This window comes from Enhydra lutris, unplaced genomic scaffold (genome assembly GCF_002288905.1).
Source record: "Enhydra lutris kenyoni isolate GAN:26980312 unplaced genomic scaffold, ASM228890v2 scaffoldscaffold1, whole genome shotgun sequence".
Classification (NCBI taxonomy): Eukaryota; Metazoa; Chordata; class Mammalia; order Carnivora; family Mustelidae; genus Enhydra; species Enhydra lutris.
In genome coordinates, this window is record NW_019154085.1 from 20,849,574 (window position 1) to 20,867,491 (window position 17,918).

The 17,918-nt window shown below is 35.0% G+C and overlaps 1 protein-coding gene across 2 annotated transcripts in view; it reads left to right on the forward strand.

Annotated features, from left to right (window-relative positions):
- The window catches only part of LOC111151748 (unc-80 homolog, NALCN channel complex subunit), a 227,295-nt gene that overhangs the window by 85,640 nt on the left and 123,737 nt on the right, over positions 1-17,918 (forward strand). For both annotated transcript variants that reach the window (XM_022509965.1, XM_022510038.1), the window contains exon 22: positions 2,550-2,722. In XM_022509965.1, the coding sequence (XP_022365673.1) occupies positions 2,550-2,722 (173 nt within the window). The remainder of the gene's footprint in view (positions 1-2,549; positions 2,723-17,918) is intronic.

A 17,918-nucleotide genomic window follows, 5' to 3' on the forward strand; every position in this document is an offset into this window, starting at 1 on the left:
ATAATATTTTAAGATTTTATTTATTTATTTGAGAGAGAATGAGCGAATGAGAGAGAGAAGGTGCAGGGGGAGGGTCCGAGGGAGAAGGAATAACAGACTTCCCTCTGAGTGCAGAGCCCAACATGGAGCTTGATCCCAGGACTCCAGGATTATAACCTGAGCTGAAGTCAGACACTTAACCAACTGAACCACCCAGGTTCCCCAGTGATATTTTAATTATATTATGAGGCATTCTTTTTGTACTTGGGAAAATTTTCAAACAGACAAAAAGTAAAAAGAATGGTCTAATGGGTCCCAAATATCCATTACCCATTTGCAATAATGATCAAAATTTCCATAATTGTTTCATCTATCTTTTATGCTTTTCAAATGTTTCTTAAAACAAATCCCAGACATATATACATGTGCCTTTGTGCTGAGGCAGCAGGTAGGAAAGTAGGGTAATGGGTGGAAGGGATCAGGGTATTCATAATGGAAAAGATGGGAAAGTCATTTCTGGAAATCAGATTTGTGACTTCTCAGTAAGAACCAAGAGTTGGCAACCACAAATGAATGGTTTGAGCAGAAATTAAAGCAAGCTCTAAGTCAGTGATTCTCATCCTAGAGGTATATTCTTAGGTGTCAGAGGTACATTTCAGAATCATGAGAAGGGGCTTGGTTATGGCTTTAAAAAGGATACTCAGGGGTGCCTGGGTAGCTCAGTGGGTTAAAGCCTCTGCCTTCGGCTCAGGTCATGATCCCAGGGTCCTGGGATCGAGCCCTGCATCAGGGTCTCTGCTCAGCAGGGAGCCTGCTTCCCTTCCTCTCTCTGCCTGCTTCTCTGCCTACTCATGATCTCTGTCAAATAAATAAAATCTTAAAAAAAATAAAAACTGTATTCAACATAATCCCCTCAAATAAAAAACATTTTGAATATATATTAGAAGCTATAGAAAATTCAGGAGTTGTTTAAGTTTTTAAAAATTTACCTAGGGAACCCTCCTACATTGTTGGTGGGAATACAAGCTGCTGCAGTCACTCTGGAAAACAGTATGGAGGCTCCTCAAAAAGTTGAAAATAGAGCTACCCTACAACCCAGCAATTGCACTACTGGGTATTTACTCCAAAGATACACATGTAGTGATCCAAAGGGGCACGTACACCTGAATGTTTATAGCACCAATGTTCACAATAGCCAAACTATGGAAAGAGCTAGATGTCCATCAACAGATGAATGGATAAAGAAGATGTGGAATATATACACAATGGAATACTATACAGCCATCAAAACCCCAAAATCTTGCCATTTGCAATGACATGGATGGAACTAGAGGGTATTATGCTAAACGAAATAAGTCAATCAGAGAAAGACAATTATGATATGATCTCACTGATATGAGGAATTTCAGAAACAAGACAGGATCATAGGGAAAGAGAGGGAAAAATGAAACAAGATGAAACCAGAGAGGGAGATAAACCATAAGAGACACTTAATCTCAGGAAACACAAAGGGTTGCTGGAGGGGAGGGAGGTAGGAGGGATGGGATGGCTGGGTGATGGACATTGGGGAGGGTATGTGCTATGGTGAGCACTGTGAATTGTGTAATACTGATGAATCACAGACTTATACCCCTGTAACACAATTACATTGTATGTTAATAAAAAAGAAAGAAAATGAAATGTACCTAGGGATAAAAATGATGAAAATCATATTCTGTATCATTTCTTCTTAATGTATGTTCCTTAGACGTTCTGCATTAATAAATCACAAGGAGTGTTTGTGAAAACAGACATGGAATCAAAGTCTCTAGGGATGAGGCTTGATATTCTGTGTTTAATAAGCTCCAAAGTGATTCTTATTCATAGGCAGCTAAACTATGGAAAAGTAAGTGTGGGGAGGGATCAGTGGTTCCCAAATCTCTGACCCCAGTGTTGAGTCAGACTGGCTGCATCATTATCTTCTGGGAGGCTTACAAAGCACAAAATCCTATACTCCACCTCTAAAAATTCTGATTCTGAAAGTCTGGATGAAATTCAGGAACTTCCTAGGTAATTCTGATATATAGCTAGGTTTGGAAATCCTGGAATTAAATAACCAAACACTGAGATTCTTTACAACTCCAATAGTCAGTGATTCTTTGTATTGTAACTAAAATACCAAGTTATTGGCCTTGATATCAATTTATGTAACAGATATGAAATTGTACAATAATTTCATCTTTGATAAAAATAGCATTTAGTTGTTGATTATGGGAAGAATCATTTTAAATATGCTAAGAGCTCTTGTCACTGTTAAAGAGGAGACCATAAGTAAAATGATCAGATCCTATATTTAAATATTTTATGTAAAATTCTGCATTTGCTTACGCCATTTGTCACCAGATTCCCAAAAGTCATGGTGTGTCTCAGTCAGGCATTAGGATGGAAAAGAAGGATGTGGAGTCAGGGAGAAAGTTTTCAGGCCAACACTACAGAAAACATGCTATAACTTTGAAGCTCTTTTTCAATCTGTGATCTGTTATACTCTGTTTTTTTTTTTTCATTCTTCCACCATGGGAAAAAACCTACAGGTTGCCACAGTTTTGATGACCATCTGTCTTCCAATCAAGAGGGTGGAAAAAGCAAAAACGTGGTGAATCTTGGAGCGATACGACAAGGCATGAAGCGCTTTCAGTTTCTGTTAAACTGCTGTGAGCCAGGGACAATTCCTGATGCATCCATCCTGGCAGCTGCTTTGGATCTTGTAAGTTGTTGGAAGAGTTTGTCTACTCTGTCTCCCATTACAATTGATACTGCTAATAGAGGAAAGCATGAATCCCTAATCCTGACCGTATCTGTGGAGTTATGTTTTTTTTTTTTTTCTTTTAATCCATGCTTTATAGTTTTCAGAGTACAAGTCTTTCACTTCCTTGGTTAAATTTATTCCTAGCTATTTTATTATTTGTGGTGCAATTATAAATGGGATTTTTTTTTTTAGTTTCTCTTTCTGCTACTTCATTATTAGTGCATTTTCGATCTGCAACAGATTTCTGTATATTAAGTTTGTATCTTGTGACTTTACTGAATTCATTTATTAGTTCTAATAGATTTTTGGTTGAATCTTTAGGGTTTTCTATATATAGTATCAGGCCCTCTGCAAAATAGTTTAAGTTTTACTTCTTTCTTACCAATTTCTTACCAATTTCTTTTTCTTGTCTGATTGCTATGGCTAGGACTTCCAAAACTATGATGAATAAAAGTGATAACTGGACATCTTTGTCTTGTTCCTAATCTTAGAGAAAAAGCTCTCTGTTTTTCACCATTGAGTATGTTAGATGTGAGTTTTTCATATATGGCCTTTATTATGTTGAGGAATGTTCCTTCTAAATCTACTTTGTTGAGAGTTTTGGTTTTTTTTAATTTTTTTAATCATGAATGGATGTTGTACTTTGTCAAATGCCTTTTCTGTGTTTATTGAGATGATTATAGATTTTTGTAGGGTTGTGGGTTTTTTTCCCTCAGCATTAATGGTAAAAGCAGGAAGAAAATTGGTGAGGTGAAAGAAGAAAAGAGAAAAATTAATAAATATTCACTGGGAAGTAGACTGTATAGCATCATGATTAAAAGGATGTGAGGGCTCTGGAATCAGACTACCTGGGTTAAAATCACTCTGACATTTACTAGTTGAACCTCTATAAAATGGAAGTAGAAATAATAATAATAAATTCTCCAGCTAAGTATAAGGACTAAATGACTAAAAGTAGAAATAATAATAATAAATTCTCCAGCTAAGTCTAAGGACTAAATGACACATTAAATAGAAAGCCCTCATCAGATTGCCTGAAATGAGGTATCTGCTTAATAAAGTTGGCCATTATTATTGTTCTGTTATTATTAAGTTTATGTCTGTCATGTATCAGTACTTAAACATCTCTGAGTCTTGGTTTAATTAACAACTGGAGGAAAGATATAAAGGATCAGTTGAATTTAATTGTGCAGAAGTGCTTTGAACATCATATGCTATTATACACGTGTAAGGGATTAAAGAATATAAAATGGATCTAGTTTTTTTTTAAGATTTTATTTATTTATTTGAGAGAGAGAGAACACAACAGGGGAGCAGCAGGCAGACGGAGAAGGAGAAGCAGGCTCCTCACTGAGCAAGAAGCTTGATGCAGAGCTCCCTGCCAGGACCCTGAGATCATGACCTGAGCCAAAAGCAGACACTTAACTAACAGAGCCACCCAGGCATCCCAAAGTGGATCTATTTTAGAAAGGGTTTCTGTCAGGTAAACTAGGCTCAGATGTGCATTTTGAACTCAGTGTCTTCATTTCCTTTATTTATCTCTGGTTTAATAAACTCTTTGTACACTGTATAAATACTGAGTACAAAATACCAGGTAAAACATCAAGAATAAAAGTCTTTTATTTTCTCTTTTAAAAAATAAAAACTAAACTTTTTTTTACAACAAAAAACTTTAAGCCTGTGTACAAATGATCCCTTTTCCAGATTTTATAACAAATAAGTGAGCCTTGACTATACGTATTTTACCTTGGCAAATCAACCAAACCTGATAACATAATTTATGACGTTCTTCTGTGATAGTTACAGGTATTGCTCTCAGGATAGTGACCAGCAAGTTATGTGACTTCACTTAAACATGAAATAGATATACCACTGTAATCCCCCAAAATAATGACTTGTTGTATAAGATTTTTCAATCGGGGGCACCTGGGTGGTTCAGTCTCTTAAGGGTCTGCTTTCTGCCTTCAGCTCATGTCATGATCCCAGTGTCCTGAGAGTGAGTCACCTCAGGCTCCCTGCTCAGTGGGGAGCCTGCTACTCCCTCTCCCTCTGCCCCTTCCCCCAACACTGGCCACTCGTGCTCTCTCTGTGTCTGCTCTCTCAAATAAATAAATAAAATCTTTAATAATAATAAAAAAGATTTTTCAGTCAGTTTTCCATTCCCAGATATTGGCCTTTATGAATGTTTGTAAATTCCAAAATGTTCAGTGTGTATTGATGTATGCTATGGTGACTGTAAAATGTGGGGAATCATGAGCTTCCAGGAAAGCTAAGGCTGGTGGCACTTAATCAAAGAACAAGATGCCTGTCTAAAGCAAGAGAGTTTGACAAGGCAAGGAGCAAGTCCCTTGGTTTTTTAAGCGAGGGTATTATAACTAGCCTGTCCTTCCTTTGAGTTACACAGTGATTCTTTTTAATCACTGTTGACCTATCCAAGAAGGATCAGATTAAAATAAGTAAATAAATGCAACAAATTCATAGGAAAAGAGCAAACAATTGAACAGTTAAATAATGGGTGAGTACATGAACAAATAGTTCATCCAAAATACTCATACCCAATAAAGTATGCCCCATCTTATTGGCACTTAAGAAATGCTCATTAGGGGCACCTGGGTAGCTCAGTGGGTTAAGCCTCTGCCTTTGGCCCAGGTCATGATCTCAGGGTTCTGGGATCGAGCCCCATGTCGGGCTCTCTGCTCAGCTGGGAGCCTGCTTCCCCCTCTCTCTGCCTGCCTCTTTGCTTACCTGTGATCTCTCTCTCTCTCTTTCTAAAAAAAAAAAAGAAAAAAAAATGCTCATTAACATGTCCATAGATTCCTGTATCATAATTATCAAATTTGTAATGATTAGAAAGTGTTGACAATGTGTGGAACATGGTGGTGATTAGTAGTGGGAGCATCAGGATTTGATTAGCGAATAGAAGGAAGTCAGAATAATAGGGTGATAGTGGGAGGGCAGTAATGGTGAGTAGTGCTCCTTTGCCTCTCCATGAGAATAAGTAATTTGGGACTGGATATAGTCACTGAGGAGGGGCAGTTCTCTACATATTAATTAAACCACATGGCTAGGTGATGATGGAATTTTAAAAACCCAGAGTCAGTGTAGCTTAAAATACTCATCATATACTAATTAATTAATTAACTAACTCAACTCCTGTCTATTGAGAATTTCCCATATGCCATGCATGTTGCCAGCTATTAATAGGTGCAACAAACTCAACGTGTTTGAACCTTTCCTTATGAAGATTAGATTTGCCTAGTGATCTATTGTACAGACTTCTTAGTACAGTATGCTAAGGGGAATAAACATACGATTAACATTTATTGGGTACTTATTGTTTCCAATGGAAAAACCCCTGAAGCTCAGAAAGACTAACCAATAGGCCAGGGCTGCACTGCCAGCCAGGGATAGAGCCAGATTAGACCTCTGTCTGTCTTCAGAGACCCGATATTTAGTACTCCACCATACTGACTGTCTTATTAAAAAACTATGTGAAATCACTAAAACATGCAAAAGTAATAAATTCTGTGTTTTATACATGATCATTTAAATATGAGTAAGAAAGTGAAAATGACAGAAGTTAGTTGAACAATTATGAAATTCACAGTAAAATTATGCATTAGCACTTTATACGTGGTTTAAACTGTAATGTTCCAGAGGTACTGTCACGTCCACTTTTGTCTCAAATACTCATAGCTCTTTTGGAAGATTTTAAGACAAAACAGGGTATCAAATTTCTCAAGCAGTTGCCTAACAAGATTAAGGAAAATGTTAATAACAAGTCATATTACTTCAACTAGTTGAAAAATTGATAGAAAGATATAGGCACAGCTGGCCATACACATTGGAGAATAATAGCATGATAACATTTGGATAACTATTAGTCAAATAAGCACCTGATGACAGAAATAACAGATTGACCTTGACATACTGGAAAAGTCTAGGTAGGCCCCACACTCTTTTCAGAGATACTGATCTGAAATCTGCACATAAATATATATCATACAATGAACTTTATTGAGCAGTATTTAAACATTTCCACATGACAGAACAGAAGCCCCAAGAGCCAAGGTGATTTTGTTCCAGGTCATATATGCCAGTCAGTGCTAAAACTGGGTTCAAGGGGCACCTGGGTGGCTCAGTGGGTTAAGCCTCTGCCTTTGGCTCAGGTCATGATCCCAGGGTCCGGGGATCGAACCCCACATCGCGCTCTCTGCTCAGCAGGGAGCCTGTTTCCCCTCCTTCTCTCTCTGTCTGCCTCTCTGCCTACTTGTGATCTGTGTCTGTCAAATAAATAAATAAATAAATAATAAACAAATCTTTAAAAAAATAAAATAAAACTGGGTTCAAAGCAGAATCTTCGGATTCCGTTCAGGATTCTTATAGCAGTAGCATATGCTTTCTCTGTAAGAAAGAGACACATACATACATATGAAATATATACATATATATTTATTTCTATTTTATATTATATTTTTTATTTATTTTAGTGAGAATGAGTATCCCTTGATACATTGAAAATACACTTAGATTAATATGATCTGCAGAATAAAGAAGACTATAAATTATTTTTAATGTCCAAAAACATTTGGATCTATTAAAAAGTTTCCTTAACACATGCATACATGATGAATTCATAACCAGAAAATATATGAGATTTTCGACTTTAAAGATTCACACCACATATTCACTCTCTAAACCAGTGATTCTTCACATTTTGGGGACATTGACTCTTTTGGAATTGAATGAAAGCTCTGGAAATTTTTCCAGGAGAAGTGAACATATAGACAAAAATTTAAGATATATCAGAAGGTTCATGGACTCCCCCAAAATCCACCCATGAAACCAAAAACGTTAAGAACTCAATCTCAGTTAATGGTAAAAGGATTACCTGGCAAAATGAGACCCCTTAGTCAAGTAGTTGGAATGATTACTTTTATTAACTTTTATTAATGATATAAAAACAGACATAGTAATTGTTTCCTATGTGGAATACTTAGGATTTATGTAATATGTGTATACATGGGAGGAATAGAGGTTTGTAACAGAGAAAGCAAATGAGGATTTGAAAAATAATCCCAACAAAACAAATTAGTACTTGTTTCTGAATGGAGATTATTTTAAGAGGAATATTGATGAATGCTTTGATAATCAAATCTCTCGGGTGCTGAGATTTCATTCCCCCTCACCAAATGATTTTCATACCTATTTGATTTCCAATAGCTATAATGTTTATAGTTTTCAAGGAGATGAGATTACAGGGGTTTCCAGATATAAGCACATTCTGTTCCTGACTATAGCTTGACTCTGACCACTAAGTTGGACTGAAACCCATTGAAAACTTAAAATATATTTTATTTCCCCAAAACGAGGGTATGGCCTGATAGTTACCAAATCACTAGAATCTCCTTTCTTCCTTTCTTTTGGAACCTACTTTAGCACTGCTGGACCTTCTCAAGCTTATAAATCTCATGGTAAGAAATAAAATAAAGGCGTTTGATGCCAAGAAGCTGTGTCTTTTGAGTCTCAAAGTAAAGAAGCATTTTCTTATGATTGTAGACATCCAGTGAGGAGATAGTTCCATGGAGAAGTAATGAGCTCTTTGTCACTAGACTGCATTCAGTGGGGGGCATTGTACAGGGGCCTTAAAAAGTGGGTGGTTTGTATGATTTCCTTCCATACCTGAGTCTTTGATTCTAGGTCGAGGCCAAGGAGTGTGCAAAGGTTAGAATTCCAGAGTTCAGAATTAGTAAAGGTTTAAAGGAGTGTGGTAGGGGAGCCTGGGTGGCTCAGTTAGTTAAGCATCCAACTCTTGGTTTCACCTCAGGTCATTAGGATCATGATCAGGTCAGGATCCCCTCATGGGTTGTGGGATCGAGCCCTGCATTGAGCTCCATGCTCAATGGGGAGTCTGCTTGAGGATTCTCTCCTCCTGATTCTACCCGCACTTGCCCTTATTCTCTCTCACTTTCTAAAATGAATAAATAAGAAATGCCTGGGTGGTTCAGTTGGTTAAGTGTCAGACTTTAGCTCATCTCATGATCCCAGAATCATGGGATCGAGTCCGGCATTGGGTTCCTTGCTTAGCAGGGAGCCTGCTTCTCCCTCTGCCTGAGGCTCCCCCAGCTTGTGCTCTCTCTCTCTCTCTATCTCTCTCTCTGACAAATAATTAAATAAAATCTTTAAAAAAATGAAAAAAAATTAATGTACAAATAAATCCCCCCCCCCAAAAAAAGGAGTATAGTAGTCTCCATTATCAGGCAGATAATCCAGGTAGAACTTGGTTGAGGGGCACCTGGGTGGCTCAGTGGTTAAGCACCTGCCTTCGGCTCACGTCATGATACCAGGATCCTGGGATCAAGCCCCGCATTGGGCTCTCTGCTTGGCGGGGAGCCTGCTTCTCCCTCTGCCTTTGCTACTCCCTCTGCTTGTACTCTCTCTCTCTCTCATATAAGTCAATAAAATCTTAAAAAAAAAAAAAAAAGAACAACAACTTGGTTGAATAAAAAGAGGGATAAGTGATGACAGTGGTAGTTGTGGCATTGCGGGCAGGGGTGGTAGAGGATCACAATAGTAATATTTTCATTGTACTTGATAGTTTATAAAACACCTTCACATTTTTACCTTATTTATATGAGGGGAAAGGAAGCAGCCCAGGGAATAGCTCCCACTAAGGGGACACTTAAATCCATTTTCTCAAGTATGGAAAAGGGAAGGAAGTGAAGTCAATGATGAATTCTGACAAAGATACTGAGAGATGCTGCATGTCCTATGTGCTTGAATCAGTACATTCTGTGTTTACTGTCCTTTGCACAGGTACAACAACCACAGTTCTTCATAGTTGTTCATCTGGGTTGAGAGTGTCTCCAGATTACTCTAACTGTCACAAATGTCTTCCATTGAATATATTTTTGGTTTTTGTTTCCTCTGTATTTGGCTTCACTTAATTATCTGATTTCATCTGCTTCCTGGTTTTCAGAAATGTCTCACTGTTAAAAATATGTTTTATGTTTTACAATGCATTTGTGGTTTTGGCATATATGTGTATGTGTAAATATAAGTAGAGCTATCTATATCTCTATCAAATAAAAATACGAATGCAGAAATGTAGAGAAAGGTAGGTATAAATACAAATGATATGGATGGATAGATACACAGATGTGATCTAGATGCAGATGTAGGCATCCTTATAGATTCTGCCTTTTCATCGGGTGGGATTTGGGAGAGGAGGGAAAAATAAATGTGCTCCTTCGCTATCGCATTCCCTTACGCCTCTTTCTCCCGTCTCTCCTTTAATGTGTTCTTTTGTTGGGTGTTGCATTTATTTTTAAATGCAATTTCTGCATTATGACATAATTTTATTTCAGATCAGCTTTCATTGTCTTATTGCCTTAATCATAGAATATAAATGTGACTTTTTCAAGTTTGCGATTTTCTTCAGAATTAAAAAGTATTGTTAAATGGAAGAAGTGTTAGAAATGTCAACGTTCAAAGTCCTGCCGATCTGCAGGTTTTGTTTTAAACAATTCTCTTGTCACTGTTGCTGTGACTACTTACCTTAGGGATAATTGGTTTAATTTTAAGTCCGGTGCAGCTCTTCCTCTCTCTCTTTCTCTTTAGTACAATTTAATAGACACAAGTGCAAGGCATTTTGGAAAAGACATGTTTTAGAAAAAACTCATTTTGTCTCTAGGTTTATGTAATCTACAAGCACAAAAATAGAAAAATTAAACAATTCAAGCAAAAGGCACTTCTGTCTGTTCTCTATGTATCTCGGGTGAAATATTCTATCCCCTTTTATTCGATTTAATATATAACGTGTGTAGATATAATGACTTCTAACTTATTTACATGAATAACACTAATAATAATGTCAGTTTGTGTTAAGAACAATTCCATGAAATCAAGAAAGTCAATGATACTGTAGAGTTCTCTCTAGTCTGTGGGTGGAAAAAAATCTAATTCGTGGTAAGTTACATAGCCTCATAAATTGATAGCTTTAGGAAAGATTATATAATTTTTCTGCAAACTGGGACACTTTGGAGAGTGAAAAGGGATGCTATCAATAATTATACGAGTTAAACAGACATAAACTGAAAGTCTCCTGGTGAAAATGAAACATTGGTTACCATAGGTAGATTCATACTTTCAGGTTCACTGCATCAAATTTAATCCGTTATAGGGTCTTACTATCACAAGTCCATTTGGTTATCAATGCAGATTAGCTCTTTCAAGAAAATAGGAATATCTGCATAAGAGGAACTATCAAAGCAAAATCATATTGTGTTTTCTTTTGAATCATGAGGAAGGTTGATATAAATCAATAATAACCAAAACTAAATCATCAAATTATTCACTTGATGCTAGTGGCATTTCTATATTATTGATTTTTTTTTTAAAGATCCTAACTATAGGGATGCCTGGGTAGCTCAGTCGTTTGGGCATCTGCCTTTAGCTCAGGTCACAATCCCAAAGTCCTGGGATCAAGTTCCATGTTGGGTTCTTTTCTCAGCAGAGAGCCTGCTTCTCCTTCTGCCTGCTGCTCCCCCTGCTTGTGCTCTCTCTCTCTGATAAATAAATAAAATCTTTAAAAAAATAAAAGGTCCTAACTATGAAATGTAGCATGAAAGTAATGTATTTCATAAATACATCGAGTTTAAGGGGAAAAAATTATCACATATCCACCACTACCATAAAGAATAGGACATTTCCACTTTCTTTAAAGACCCCTGAATTCCCTTCCCTAACCACACGTCCCCTACTCCCTACAAGACACCGCTCTCTTGAACTTTGTTTTAATCTTTCTTGTGCTTTATTTTACCACATGAGCTTTTGTCCCTATGAAATATATTGTTTCTTTTTGCTTTGTTTGCCTGGTTTTGAAATTCATTTACGTTAAATCATGCTATCCTCTTTTTGCACCACATTAAGTTTGAGTTCATCTTTGTTGATGCTTTTAGCATTAATGCATTGATTTTCACTAATGAATGATATTTGTTTTTGATTATGTCACGGTTTATATATCCATTCTGTTAGGTGGATGTTTTTATTTTCTCCAAATTTTGGCTATTTTGTACAATGCCTTCATGAGTATTACTGCATATGGGCCTTGATTCACAGTTTTCTAAATACACCTAGGGGTGGAATTAGCGAATCATAATATTATTCTATGATGCCACAGTGTGTTTCCTAATAGTTGCAACAATTATTGGCACCAACGCTGTAATAAAAACTCCTATTGCTCTGTGTTCTTGTCAGTGTTTGTATTATCCAACATTTTAATTTTTAACAATCTGGTGAATTAAAGTAAAAACACTTTATTTCAACTTCAAGTCTGAAATGTCTTCTCATGGGTCTATTTACCTTTCATGTTTCACTTTGGGGAAAGATCCCGTAATGCCTTTTGTTTATTTTTTTATTGGAGGATTATCTAACTTTGTACTGATAATTTAAAAAGAGAGTATAGATATTGTCAGTAAGAATCCATTTTCTGTTTTTATGTGGTATTATTTCCCACTTTCTGGCTTATTTTTATTTTATTCTTTATACTAAATCTTAGTGAAGAGAAAATTTTAGTTTGACTCATTAAGATTTTGTTTATGGCTAGCTTTTTTTTTTAACAACTTTTTAAAGAAATCCTTAGGTAATAAATATATTCTTATGTTTTCTTCTAAAAGTTTTAATTTACATTTCATACTGAAGTCTTTAACTAGAACTTACTATGTGATTGCTGTAAGAAATTTTCTTTCGTTTTTTTCCCCACATAGAAAATAGTGATCTTAGCATAATATATTACTAGTTCATACTTTATTCTCTCATGTGTAGAAATTCATTTCATTCATTGTTTAGAATTCATTGTATTATCTTAATCATGTGTCAGGTTTCCATACATGCATGAGTGTAATTCTGAGGGTTTTTTTTGTTTTGTTTTGTTTTGTTTCCTGTTCCATTCCCCTTCTACCCGGAGTTAAACTACTCTGTTTAATAGCTAGAACTTCTAGCATCACCCAAGCTATTCATGGCTCTTTGCTCTTCCAGGCAAATTTTATAATTAGGTTGTCAGGTTTCATGAAAATCTTTTAATTTTTTTCTTGGAATTATATTGAGTCCATTGATAAATTTAGAGATAATTGAAATTCAGTTCTGAATTGATTAGTCAAAAGTTCTAGATTTTGAGTTAGCATAAGTAATTTTAATTTTTTTAATAATTTGTCAACTTCACCTACATTTTCATGTTTGTTGGCAAAAAATTTATCATAACATTTTCTTCTTAGTTCTTAATTTTGGCAGTATCTGTAGCTATTTTATCTGTTTTTATTCCTCAAATTGTGAGAGTTTTTTCTTTTTAGGCTTGCCAGAAATTAGTCAATTTTATTAGTCTTTTTTCATGACCTTGTTGAGTCTATTTTATCTTCATTCTCAAATTCATTAATTTCTGTTTTTATTTTTATTTTCTTCTCTTACTTTGAATTCATTGGTTTATTCTTTAGCTTATTGGTTCATTGCTTATCTTGTAATTTTATATTTTCTTTTCAAAATTGGCATTTAGCTATTAATTTCCCTCTAAATACTGCTTTAACTACATACTGTAAATTCTGATAAACTGTATTTTTTATTTTGTTAATTTATTTAAAAATAATTTTTAATTTACTTAATGATTTCTTTTTGACCCATAGGTTAATTACTTGTGTATGTGTGTGTTTCAATTTATAAATTCCAAGTTTTTGTTAGGCACCTATTTGTTACTGATTTGTTACTCTATTTTTACTGATTCTTTGGAATTAATTTAGACTTGTTTTATGAACTAGAACATTATCAACTTTCATAAATGTCCCCTTTGTGGTTAAAAAGAATGTGTAGTCTCCAATAATTGGGTACTGCATTTTGTATTAAAAATCTCCATTCTTATTTACTTCTTACTGCTTTATCTGTTGATTACTAAGTTGTGTTTAAATCTTCACTCTGATGGCAAATTTTATCACATTTATACTTGTAGTTCTGACCATTTTTATTTATTTAGCAGCAGTTTAGAAGTGTGACAGATATCTGGTGCTATGAACATTTTATTATTATCTGGTGACCCAGATTATTTCTAGTAATGCTTTTTACTTTAAGATAGATTTTTCTCTGATACTAATATAGCTGAAACCATTTTATTAGGTTTAACATTTGCTTGGTATGACTTTTTTTGCTAATCTTTTATTTTCAATTTTTCTACATCTTTGTGTTTTAGGTATATCTTTCATAAAAAAACAGATATTTGAATTTTTTATACCACTTTAACAACTTTTTCCTCTGGGAAATTTAGTACATTTGCACAGATTGTGATTGCTGATATAGATTCACTTCCTTTTTTTTTTTTTTTTGCTTATTTATCACTTTTTTTCATTATTTCATTGTGTGCCTGTTCTTGTTTCTATTCCATGTCCTTTTTTAGATTGTGTTGGATTTAGTTTTATTTCTATTGATTTGGTTTAGCTTTGTTTTATTTATTTTTCTTCACTAGCTTACAAATAATTCTCTTTTAATATTTTTAAATTACGTACTTAAATTTAAATGAAGTCTAAAATTAATATATTTATCCTTATCTCAAACAATAAAATACTGTAGAAGATTTTAACCCCAACTATTGTTTGAGATTTAGTTCTATGTTGTTTTTGTTTTAACACTGACAAAGTAAACATTATTTTTGTTGAATTTGAGAAAAATTATTTTTAAATTTACCCAAAAGCTTAGCATATTCTCTGCTCACCATTTCTCCTTCCATCTCATACATTCCTCCTAAGATCTTTTGAAGGAGACCTTTTAGAAGTTTCTTTAGTGATGATCATTTGGAAGTAGTTCTCTCAGCTAAAATTTACTTGAAAATGTCTTTACTTTGGTCTCATTCTTGAAAGATACTTTTGCTGGAATTATAATTATAGGCTAAAATTTTCTTTCTGTACTTCAAAGTTATTATCCCGTTCTCTTCTGGCTTAATTGACATTGTATTATGTATAGGAATATACATAATATAATCTGCCACCCCCCCAATTGCCTTTGATATCTTCTCTTTACTTTTGACATTTTGCAGTTTCACTGAGATTTTTCTAACATATTTTTCCTAGTTGAGGTTCATAAAGTCCCTGAATCACGTAATTGACATATTACGTCTGTTCTGGAAATGTTTTAACTATTATCTCTTCCAAGATTATGTCTTTCACATTTTATCTAATCCTTACTTCTATAAATTGAAAAGGTATGGGGCGCCTGGGTGGCTCAGTGGGTTAAAGCCTCTGCCTTCAGCTCAGGTCATGATCCCAGGCTCCTGAGATGGAGCCCCGCATCAGGCTCTCTGCTCAGCAGGGAGCCTGCTTCCTCCTCTCTCTCTGCCTGCTTCTCTGCCTACTTGTGATCTCTCTCTCTCTCTCTGTTGAATAAATCAATAAAATCTTAAAAAAAAAAATTGAAAAGGTATATGATAGGTATTATCAGTTTATCCTCTGTTTTTGATAACTTCTCTTTCATATTTTTAATTTGTTTCTTTCAGTCTATATCCTGAGTTTCTGAGATATTTCTTCCATTTCACTTTGTCTAACCCACAGTCCTTAACTATGAGTAATTTTGCTTACTGAGGGACATTTGACAATGTCCGGAGGAATTTTTCATTGTCACAGCCTGATGATTGCTACTAGAATCTCCTGAGTAGATATCAAAAATGCTGATAAACATCTCATAATACATAGTGCACCCTTCATAAAAGGGGAATTATCTTGGCTCAAATGGTCAATAGTGCTGAAGTTGAGGGGGAAAAAGTGATTTAATCTGTGTTTTTTTTTAATTTAATTTTATTTTTTCCAGTGTTCCAAAATTCAGTGCTTATGCACCATTAATCTGTGTTTTAATCTATACACTGTGTTTGAAATTTCAAGTACTACTTTTTACTTGTAGAATTTTATTTGATTCTTGTTTTAGAAGTGCCTGCTCAATTTTGATAACGTAATTCATCATACTTAGATCATTCATACAATATCCACATTAATCTTTTTTTCACATTAATCTTTAAATGTATTTGATACACTAGAATTCCAATAATTGCTCTTTTTGTGGGTTTGATTCTATACTTTTTGTTTCTTCTTTTACTCATGGTGAATTTTTTAAATGTATTTTTTATGTGAACTTAACTTCTCAGAACTTTATCAGTGGGAATTCCTTAAGATCTGTGTTAAAAGCAGTGTTATTTAGTGGACCAGCAATATCATCATCATCTGTGAGCATGTTTGAAATGCACATTTTCAGACCCTCAAAAGATCTACTGAATCAGAATCTCTGTAGTGAGAACAAAAAAAGAAATATTTTTTTCTATATTCAAAAGTGACTCTAATGCACATTCAGGTTTGGAGATTTGAGAAGTACTACTTTAAAGTATTCCTCCAGAGAGGATTTCCATTTCCCTTCTCAGGTATCTGGAAACCTAAGACCATTTTTTAAACTTTTTTTGGTGATCAAGGAGCATAGAAATAGTGTCCAGTCTAGTCCAAACTTATACAAGAATGTGAGATTTTGACTAAGAGTTCTTATGAAAGATTTTTTTTTTTTTTTTTTAACTTCTGTTTTACCCAGAACCAAACCTAGTCAGGTAAGCCTACTTCTGTGGGTAGATCGTTTTCCTATTCATCCATTGAAGGTGACTCCCACCTGGGATCTGGACTTTATATAGGGGTGAATGAACTGAACTCCCCCTCTGCTTGGACCCAGACATTGAACTCATGGCCCATCGAAAACATAGTTTGGCCTCTCCATAGTCAATAGAAACCCTCACGGTAATTATTCTCATGCTAGCTCACACCTGTCTCTCTTCTCCGCCCAGAATTACACTTTCTTGTAGTTTCTTCTCTCCAGTAGTCTATTATCTCATGTTAGAAACAAAAGCAAAAACAAGATGAAGAAGTGAGGAGATATTTTATCCAGAATTTTTAGATGTCTAAACCAAAGGAAGTTTGGCTTTACACCTAATCCATCATATTGTCAGAAGCAGAGGACTTCATTTGGTTTTTATAATATTTACCCAAAATATTAATGTGATCTGTGTAACTGTTAAAACGGCAAGCCACCTAGACCATGTCCTAAAAAATAATGCCTGCCTATAGCCTGACAACTGAATGATTTCAGTTGCCCGCAGCTACTGTGGGAATGAGCAAGGGCAGAGGCAGCCCGTCAGTTACTTAACGATCTCAGTCAGGCAGAGAATTCAATACAGGCTAAGTAATAAATACTGACTCACAGGCACATGCCCTCTAGCAAATGAGCTTCCAGTGTATACTGGGATCCATAATAACTGCCTAGTCCCACTAGTTTTAAATAAGTAGGTATCCTGCACCAGTAAGAGCTTTAGATTTTATGGTAAGGCAATAAAAATATTATGTAATTCCCCAGGGGCTAACATAAAATATTCAGTCTTTTAAAATAGTTAGTTCCTGTCCAGTGTTTTTATATGAGTTTTCAGAATCAGGGCTTCTTCTCACATAATAAGTTTAGATATAGTCCTTCAGGGAAAGGAATATATTATAATTATAACCTTCAATTAACCATCATATCTTAGTAACAATATTTTCTAAGTCCCCAGGCAAAATAAAGCACAGCTGTTTGAATTAGTGTTCTAATTCTCTCCTTCACTTTCATAAAGGAAGCATTCAATATACATAATGATCTGATAAAATGCAGGAAAAAGTGACAAAGAAAGTCAAGGAAAAGTAGCCAGCACTTGAAGTTTTCTCGCTGTAGAATGTTAGAGAAAACCATGCTGTGTAATGACATTCTTAGGACATTTTGTAACTTTAACTGAACAGCTCTGTAGGCATTATAGAGAAGACCTTATATAAGAGTAAACCATATGAAATTGTTACTATTCAACTATTTTTGACCTTCAAGCTTACAAATTCCATATGATTTAACCTCAAATTTTAGGTCAATCAAATCATCCCAGTTAAAATTGATTCTTGCTTGTCTAAAACTGTGAAGTTGTGTTATAACTGAATTGAAGCCTCACAGGGCATTATGGAACATAAAAAGGTGATCTTACAGACATGCTAATAAGAAAAAAATTTAAATATGCCTACTTTTCCTTCAGGACCACTAGTAAAAATTCTCTATGGTATACCAATGGTATCAAATT